The sequence below is a fragment of the Elgaria multicarinata genome, chromosome 1 (assembly GCF_023053635.1).
Source record: "Elgaria multicarinata webbii isolate HBS135686 ecotype San Diego chromosome 1, rElgMul1.1.pri, whole genome shotgun sequence".
Classification (NCBI taxonomy): domain Eukaryota; kingdom Metazoa; phylum Chordata; class Lepidosauria; order Squamata; family Anguidae; genus Elgaria; species Elgaria multicarinata.
In genome coordinates, this window is record NC_086171.1 from 121744470 (window position 1) to 121754641 (window position 10172).

Here is a 10172-nt window from a genome sequence, read left to right on the forward strand (position 1 = left end):
AATAGAAAGTACTATGAGTTTGGGAGTAAAATTTTAGACTCTTAGCATAGCATTAAAGAAGCAATGAATAAGAAATATCATACCACACATAATGGACAGGATGGGAATAAGACAAGCAAATTCTAAAGGTATTGCTACTGCTTTTGCAGACTTTTACAGGCAAATTTGTTCTTCAGGAAAACCAGATCTTGCCACCATACACTCTTACATACCCCCCCCCCCAAAACACAAAAACCCTCCTAAACCAGCCTCTGTTGGAAGAGGAAATCAAAATCACCTTACAAAATCTAAAACATGGAAACTCACTGGATACAGATGGCTTTAGCGGGGAGCTCTATAAAATTTTTGATTACCTCTTGGCACCCCACCTAGAGCGGGGAGGGATTCCTGACTCCTGGAGACAGGTATGGATTGCGGTGGTCCCCAAGCCTGGTAAAAATCCTGAAACAATGGGGTCATATCGACCCATCTCCCCATTAAATCAAGATGCAAAACCTTTCTCTGCTATACAAACTTTGAATCTTTTTGTCTTCAAACCCTAGAGAACATAAAAGGACTTTTATCTAAAATTTATAACATACTTTTGGAAGCAAGGATGGATGACACGCAAAACTTAAAGACAGTATGTGAAACTGATCTACATTGCTAAATAGACAATGACAGTTGGACCAAACAATGTTTTAAGACTATCTCTGACGATTTGAAAGAGTTGACAATTAAAACAATATATAGATGGGACTTCACTCCAACCAGACTTCATCGGATAAACCATTCCCTGTCACCACTTTGTTGGAGGGGATGTAGGAATATTGGGATACTGGTCCATATGTGGTGGGACTGTGTCCAGGTTCAACACTTCTTGTCTGAGGTATTTTGGGTGATTTCAGACATTGTTGGTTAAATCATTATGCCAGAACCCCTCTTAGCACTGCTATCTCTAACAGATAATATAAGAAGCAATTTGCCACACTGTGACTTAGTCCTGTTTTTGTTGCTAGAAGCACACTTAGAAATAATACAACATTGGAAAACAGGCACTGGATGCACGATGCAGGTCCGGTTCACCAATATCTGGAAAATTGCACTTTAAAAGAGACTAACCCACCATAGCAGAGTTCTGAGATGGGTGGCCAAACATAACCACTTCACAGAAATCTGGTTTCCCTCAATACCCCAAACATCATTCTGGAGGGATCTAATTAAATGAGGGGTGTTCTAAGAACACTCTACTATTCATGTAACTCAAATAAGAATGGGAACAGTATCTTTTTATATTTTTTGTTTGAATAGTTGACCATTATCGTATTTGTTAACTATTATTAACTACAAGCTCATTGTAGTATGCATAATAACTGAATAGAACAAAATATGTTTATATTAAGTACTTCTTTTTATCTGTCCTGAATCTCCTGCCAATCAGCTTCATGGGAGGACCCCAGGTTCTAGTATTTTGAGAGAGGAAGAAAAATGTCTACCTATCCACATGCTCCACACCATGCATAATTTTCACACTTTCTTTGCAACAAAGAACCATTCATCTGGATGCTGCCATCTTGCAGTTTGGCACAGAATTGATGCTCGGGATACCATTTCCTCATCTTCCTCAGTTATCTTTTTAGAAGTAGAGGATAGTTTCCAAGCAGGGAAATTAGCAGCATGGATATGTTCCACTGACTGGCATCTGGAGCTTTGCCCAAATGTTCCTCTTGGCAGTGAAAAGGATATGTAGAACTGTTCTTAGAGGCCTCCTGTACAATTAGTATTTTGTGTCCTCGCTGAAGTTTTATTTCTCATTTGGAAATAACATTTGAACAAGTATTAAAATACAAGCCAATAAAGACCAATTTAAATTACATATTTCATGATGTAACTTCTCATGAGGTACTTTAACTCATCAATTGCTGGCTACTAACTAATAAACATACTTACCATGGTAAGATGAATGACTACTCCTGCATGACAAGTCTTACAACCTCTGTGTCAAGTTTTGCAATAACGACTTCCCTCTGGGACCATTAAAAAACAACACCGCTAATGGTTGCTTTCCCTCCCCCGAAACTCTGGACCAAGGCATTAGAAATGGCAATAAATACCCCATATAACTATCTTATATGTGTCCATTTGGTGGTGCAAACCAAAAATACTTGAACACTAGGGCTCCCGCATGATTTGTTTTACCATCACATCGTTACAGAAATTCTAATCTCAGAACATGAATTTATCTGATGAAGCATACTTAAAATAATCAAACTAACGATGCACAGGCAAAATGTATTCCAGATTCATCACTCAGCAACTTGGTTTGACCCCACTTTCCCTCCAGAATGAAAACGTCTAATAATATACTGAACAACAGTCAGACCACCCACTTCAAACTACAATATTAAAAAGAAAGCAATGATTTCTGGAAAACCTGCATGGGGGGAGAGAGGATGTTTAACTCACTCAAACGCCAAATATGGCTACATTTCTCTGCCTACAAATGCAGACCAAAGAAAAGTTATGGGGTTAGCTTCAGTAACTTTTGAAAATGATTAAAACAGGAAGACAGCAATTGTTTGCCCTACATTGTTATTTCCATGGAGTAATCTCATTTTTCCCTACAGTTTAATTTGAATGGGTCTAATAGACCCTGAAAAGCTGGGTTTTATTTTCATATATGGATGTACCTCCATAGCTATCATGATAAAATAGAGAATTTCACTACATATCATCATAATGGAGGTGAATTCCTTAGAAACTCTACATAGGAGATCCCCTAAAGAAGTCACAGTGAGTTGGGCATACAATAGGGACAGGATAACAGTCACACCCCAGATTAGTTGTTACAACCAGTGGAGGGCAAACCTGTATCCTCCAGTGCCTCATGCTGTTCTTCCTGCCTGGTTTAACCAGTAGATAGGCTGGGACAGTTGATCTGTCATACTCAGGCTGTGAACTTTGAATGGTTTTAATTTTTGTGAACTGCCCAGAGAGCTTCGGCTATTGGGAGGTATAGAAATGCAATAAATAAATAAATAAATATTATTCCAGAGTCCCGACCCAACTTATATCAAACCACGGAAGTTTAAAATGCAATAAAAATTATGCCGTTTTTCAACCCAGCTCTATGCGCCACTCCCATTCTTCCTCCCCACAGCTCCATGCTGCAGGCACAACTAATTCTGTATGCCCAAACACTTCAGGTTTGCATTTCTCAAACAAAAACAATCCAGATGTCGCTTGGCAAACCACTTTTGAAACTGAGGGGATTTTCAAAAGCAGTTTATAATATGGCACAGAGGCCTACTGTTCAGAGAGAAAGAGAGAATGCACAAATGCTCTTGACATACCCAGCTCCTTTGGCATATCAAAAGCTTTTTGGACCCTGACCTCCTTTACAAATTCAGCCACTATTCAGCACTGCTATATATTTCCTAAAAACTCTCTCAATAAAACAGCAGTAAGTATTCTAAAATTCTTTATAAAATGCATAAAGGTATACCAACTTCAAGTACAATCTTCTCTCTGTTAGACGCCATGATTCCCAAACTTGAAATATTAAAGAGCATAATGTTATTCAATCAAGTTTGTTGGCAAAGGATCACACCATCAGATATCAACAGATCCATTTCTCCCAAACAGTCTCAGATGAAAGTAAAAGCCTCCAAATGTGTATCGCATCAGCTTGGCTTATGTCACCTTTCCACATGGGCGTTCTTTCTCAGCAAACACCAAACTCCATCAATTATGGAACATGAATTAATTTTGTTGTAGAATAAATATCTCTGCAACGAAGAGGCGGCTTTAAAAGACTGATCCCACAAGTTTTGTCTCGCATACAGTCAGTAACTAACTTGCGCACAGGAAAAGATTTGCAATACTACACCTCACTGTGTTGAACTCAAACAATATGCCAGCAATTGCATAACTATATACGTGTTCCACCAGAATAACCCGCCTATTTAACCCACCCATTATTTAAACATGCTGTAATTCCAGCAGGTTTTAAGCCTGTTCTCTCTAGCTCAGAAAATTCAAGACTATAGATCTTCAATACAAAGTTGAGATCTGATTCCGAAAAATACTTTATATATGCAAAAAAATAACCAGAAGGGTCAGTGTCATCCCAATAGCCTCAGGCAGCTGGAGATCCAATACCCTGACAGGGCACACCGCTGACAACTGGCCTAGTCCCATCCCTTTCAATACTCCAATGAGTTCTACAGGAGAACTAAAAAATACAGATAACTCTACAGGCATCGTTTTTTGGAGGTATTGAAAACCTTATTAAAAGTGTATAATTAGTAAAGAATAAGCCCTAGCCCCTACATATCTTTATAAATCAGGGGTAGGCTCCCTTGACCCCGTAACCCACTGTGGGGTGCACCCCTCCCGACACAACTGCCACAGCTGCAATTGCTGCTGAAATTTGGTGGTGTAATAACAGTAGCAAAAAATAGGAATTTTTTACCTTAAAATAAAGTATGTGGGGAGTGCACACCTTGTTTTAAAGCAAAATCACACTCCCAGGAGGTTTTGATTTAAAGCAGTCACCTTTTGTGTGGGTGTGCCAAGAGAATTTGGGACTGCAAAAAAGGAAAAGGGGTCTGATGTGTTGCCCACTTTTGTTATAAATGGTTGACTATAAGGTGTTTCCAGTACACATTGATATCTTCATTTATAACTTCATTTACCTTCTTAGAATGGGGGGGGGACGGACTTCTTCCATCCCAAAGTTTATGGATCGAAGGTCAGGGGCCACATACATGCACACTTAGAATACTGTGTGACACGTGAAAGGCTAATAGTTTTGCACAGAAACAATTTCAGCACGGGTTGTGTTAGATATCTATAAGCTTGTCAAAGTCAAGAGGCAGACGTTTTGGGGGAAGGAAGTGAAGGCAAAAAGCCATGGGTTCAGGTTTCAGCAGAGCAGATTTAAGTTGGAGGTTTAAGAAGTCTTCCAATTGAGCAATGGAATGAGTTAGTCAAGAAAAGTGTGGAAACTGGATTCTCTAAGGCTGTAATCCTATACCTACTTCCTTGGGGGGAAATCCCTTTCAACTCAGTAGAGCTTATTTCTAAGTGTACAAGCCTAATATTGTACTGTAAAATGTTTTTAAGGGATAGCGCAGTCAGGGATTAGAATTGGAGTTCAGATTATTCCGATTATAGGGGGGGGGAACCTGAACATAAAAATGTTGGGAGTGTCATGCTGTCCACACTTCATAAATAAGCTTGATAGGCATATTTAACTTCAGCTTTGAGGGGAGACTTGGCATAGTGCCTTCTGGTAGGGCCTGTTTCTATATCAACAGAAACCCATCTATTAGCACTGGCAAGTTTACCTGATGGTGAGCAGTTGTAGCACTATTCCCATGACCATGGGTAATTTGGAGCACAACTTTAAGCTTATCTAAGATAAGTGTGGTGTAGTGGCTAAGGTGTTGGACTGGGAGTTGGGAGATCCAGGTTCTAGTCCCCACTCGGCCATGGAAACCCACTGGGTGACTTTGGGCCAGTCACTCTCAGCCCAGCCTACCTCACAGGGTTGTTGTTGTGAGGATAAAATGGAGAGGAGGAGGATTATGTATGGTGTCTTGAGTTCATTGGAGGAAAAAAGGCAGGATATAAATGTAATAATAATAATAATAATAAATAATACTTGGTGGAAACACAGAAAGAGCCCTTTTAATGGTGGCACCCAGACTGTGGAACTCTATGCCCTGGGAGATCCATTAAGCTCCTTCTGTGATGTCTCTTTGCTGCCTCAAAACAGGCATTTAATCTAGTCAGCAGATTATTTGGTTATTTCCAGATTGTTTATCTGCCCTGCTATCTCATCACAACAGAATGAGTGGAAGCACAGTAGCAGTATCCTATATTGCCGCTGTGCTTCCACTCATTCTGTTGTGCCAGTAAGACCCACATCTAGCACAACATAGAGTTAGTGCTTTCTAAAGCAACCCCGGAAATGAGTGGAAGCACAGTTGCAAGCTCTGCTGATCTGCTCTTTTCCAGGTGCTTTAAGAACTGCTAGTTCCCAGCTGCACGAGCAGTGGATCCCACTGGCATGTGAACAGCACTAGATACTGCCCGAAGTCTGTAGAGCAATGTTGAAAAAAACCCAGTGCAATGCTTTTTAAGTTGCGTGGTTGTTTTTTAATCTGACTCTTTAAACTGATTATTAGCTGCCTTGGGCGCTTTCCAAGCAAAAAGAAAAGATTAACATTTTCTTTAAATATTACACATGGATATGCACACACACATACCCACACATAAATGAATAAATAGCCTCACACAGAATAACGGGGTCAAGTTAAAGGAAGCCAGATTCCAGCTGGACATCAGGAAAAACTTCCTGACTGTTAGAGCAGTATGACAATGGAATCAGTTACCTAGGGAGGTTGTGGGCTCTCCCACACTAGAGGCATTCAAGAGGCAGCTGGACAACCATCTGTCAGGGACGCTTTAGGGTGGATTCCTGCATTGAGCAGGGGGTTGGACTCGATGGCCTTGTAGGTCCCTTCCAACTCTGTTATTCTATGATTCTATTTCCTGCTCCACTTGTTATCACCTAACTGTGCCCTACCCCATCACGTCAGTTGTATGACAGAAGATCACTGGGCAGTGGCTCTGTTGTTTCCATGGTGCCTAGTAAGGTACAATATTAAATAGACAACCAATACTTCTAGCAGTAGCGTACCTATGACAACAGTAATAAAAAAGAAACAAAGCACCTGCCCAGTCATTTATAGAAGGATTTTTTTTTCATTGCTCCACATAAATAAGGGTATCCCCCACACTCACATATATCACATAACATAAACTGTAATGCGGTGAAATTCATAGCTGTTTCGATAAAATACTTGGAAAGAGTAACTGCGTTTTTCAGGGACTTGTGATAGTAGCAGTAGTACTACCCTTCAAAGACAATTATTCGCTTCTCCTTTAACTGTACCTTTCCATCCCAGGAACTGCTTCACTTAACTCACGGAAGATGCTTCCAGATGGAGGGCTCCTAGCACTACCAGTTAAAAGACATTGTGCAAATATTCCATCTTTGCCTTCATGATGGATTTTCCATTACAACAGAAGAGGTAAGAAAACGCAGAAGGGTTACAAGTGAAACGTCATGTGGACTTCCTGTCAAATTTGCTGAATGAGGCTGGGCAACTGCACACTAAAAGCCTCATCTGGGAACACCCCATGCCACTTCACACCTCACCGCTGATGTCCTTTTTATTTATTTCACATACTTTAAGAACATCACATAAAAACAAGGTCTATCTCTTAAAAACAGATTCCACCATAAGTACCCTTTCAATAACTGAAACATCCCACGAATGGGTACTGGGCTAGTTAATCATAAATCTGGTGGCACTGTCCAAGCCTTCCTAGCATAAAATTTAACAAGTGTTCTTGGGCAAATCACTATTATTATCTAATCTACTTCACAGCCTATCCTACTTCACAAACTAGCACAGAGGATAAAATAATATATTGCAACCTACCCCTGAGTCCTTATTCCAAGGTGGGAAGAAACATTAAAAAAGGAAAGTTTTCCATTTTACAGCTGGTTCTCTATAAAAGTTACTTTCTCTTGTTCCTGAGTGGTAATGTCATGGCAGGTTTCTTTTGTTTTTGTATAGGTACACCCTGCTAAGATCACAATTTCCCCCAAATTTCATTTGTTTTCAGGGAGGAGTGAGGAAATTCCCTCTTTTTAAATGTGCTTTGAACATTTCTGGAGATTTTACAAAATAATTGTGTAGAAAAAACTTTTTAAAAAGACAATTAAATGCAATCCTACTCATGTTTAAACAGAAAACATGGCTGGGGAATTTGCTCTGTCTAAACATACATAGGATTGTGCCCTTAAAAGATGAGGATGGAACATTTTTAAAGTTAGCCATAGATACATCCTCAATGTTTCCTCTATTCTTCCCCCTTGCCACACGTCAGAATACAGAAAGCAGCTAGCACAATATATAGACATATCATTAGATGACTGCCATTAAGGGATCAATTGGAGGGCAGGAAATCAGAATCCATGTTCGCAAGAAATTCTGGGCCTCAACGGGTTTAAAATTACTTTTTTACTCAGCTGATTAACAGTACTGTGCACAAACAATGATGCAATAGTTTTATATTGACCTAGGTATTCCTGTGCCAAACTCTCTGTGCCAACATCGACTGTAACATAGGTGCAATCAAGTTTCTCTCTTTTTATTAATAAATAGCGGATACACTGTTTCAATTGTGTAAAACATCACTCATAGTTTTCTCTCTATATAACATAAGCAGTGGGCCCCATCTGGTAAAGTACACATAGTAACCTAAAACTTCTCCAAAAAAATGGTACAAACTAGGCATTAATTCAAGGCTCACCTTTAAGACATACACACAGGAATCACTGGGGGAAAACCCATAATTTTAAAATAAAAGGCTGCCTATATACAGTGCTTCTGAATTAATACTACTGTGGAAATTTGGGGAGTTTATGCAATCTGTGTCTTTTTCATGTTCGCCTGAAACTTTGGAATGACAGTCATCTTTCATTGCACCATTACCAGTCTCTTGCTTCAAACTGTTCATCAAAAAACCCTTTCTACCTCCACTCCTGGGCTACACGACCGTAATTTGTAACACAGAAGAACTAACATTCATTTCTAAAATAAAAACATGTAGGTTTAATTTTAAAAAACCACACACATTCCAGTCAGTCATTTCCCTTTGCTGCTCATTTGCCAAACTACAAGACACTGGAATCCTGGCCACCTTACTCTCCATTTTACTCTCTGAAGCATGCACTGTACAACAGTAACAGGCTGAAATGGAAAGATGTTCCTTATTTTATGTACCATTGATCCAAACCGCCCCTTATTTTTCAAATGTTGATTGAGTAAGCCCATTGGAAACTCAGCTTTTTGGAACAATTTCCAGAAGGGTTTCAGTGTTAGCCTGTTGCAGCGAAAACAGCAAAGAGTCTTGTAGCACCTTATAGACAAAGGGATGTATTATAGCATAAGCTTTCATGGACTACGTGAATGATGTATGTGATGAAGTCCATAAAAGCTTATACCATAATAAATGTGTTAGTTTTTAGAATGCCACAATACCCTTTGTTGTTTCAGCTTCTGGGGTATGGTTCATTCTGTTTCCTGTCTCTCGCACTCCACACCCTGTCCTAACCTTTTCCTCAAGGCTACTATTTCCTTATTCCGTGGCTCATGTTTGATCCCTTTGTTCCCCAACACCTGGTGTTTAATGTCTAAGCTGAAAGGTGTGAGACTCAAGTCCATCTCCAAGCTGTGCGCTGTGAACCTGAAAGCCCCAGTCCTTAGTTCCAGATATACACAATCTGCTCTAGTTCAGGGAACACAGACTTCCTTTTATTATCACATCACCTCTTACTTGGCAGTGAACCTCTGTATCGAAAATGTGTTCAAGGATTAAGCCTGCGTCCTCTAAGCCGGCAAACCCTGTCACAATCCCACATGTATAGGAGATCCAACTGCGGTTACTTAGAAGAATGGCACTCCGCACATGCTCAGACACCCTCTTCCTTAGGATTACTTCACATTTAGTAGGGTCAGCCCTCACTACAAATAGGACTAACCCCTCAGGAGGGCTGGCTTAACCGAAGCCTTGCCAACCAAGTCCCCACGCCTTTCTGCCTCTCCTCTTCCGCCCCACTTCGAATTTCTCCTCAGCTTCTCTAATTCCTCAGTCACTCCAACCAGAGCCCAGAGCTCCCACCTTCCCTTCTTCCATCCCTATTCCTCAGCTCCCTCTCTGCGGAGCTGCCCTTCTCTGTCTCTCTATTGCCACTCAGCCCGCCCGCCCGGGTCTTCCCTTCCCTTTCTCACCTGCCGCGCTGGGAGCCTGGCGCGCTTCCCTTCCGGGTGCTTCTTCCCCGGTCCCGCCCCGACAACGCTCCGGCTGCAGCCGCGGCTCCGCCCGCTCCGTTCCCAGCGCCCCGGCCCCTCTGCCGCCGCCGCCGCTACGAACGCGCTGCTCGGAATCCTCCTCACCGCAGCCGCGTTCGGGGCGGACGAAGCATCTCAGAGGCTAGAAAAGACGCTCTGTGTCAGCAGCGGCAGACGGAGCGCTCCCGGGAGGGCGAGCGATGCAAGAGGCTGAGAGAGCGGGCACAGCCCGAAGGGTAAAGACTGGGGAAACACAAG

General features: G+C 41.3%; 1 protein-coding gene across 2 annotated transcripts in view; it reads right to left on the bottom strand.

The window, feature by feature from the left end:
- Nucleotides 1–9904, bottom strand: part of SLC35A3 (solute carrier family 35 member A3) — a 42762-nt gene extending 32858 nt beyond the window's left edge. Inside the window, exon 1 of one of the 2 annotated variants that reach the window (XM_063135807.1) lies at nucleotides 9855–9904. Coding sequence is in view for 1 of the 2 variants with exons in the window: in XM_063135802.1 (XP_062991872.1) it covers nucleotides 3489–3551 (63 nt within the window). In the remaining variant the exon portion in view is untranslated. Of the gene's footprint in view, nucleotides 1–3488; nucleotides 3863–9854 lie in introns of those variants that run through there. The other variant, XM_063135802.1, reaches the window with a different exon arrangement.
- Between the last annotated feature and the right edge of the window lie 268 nt (nucleotides 9905–10172).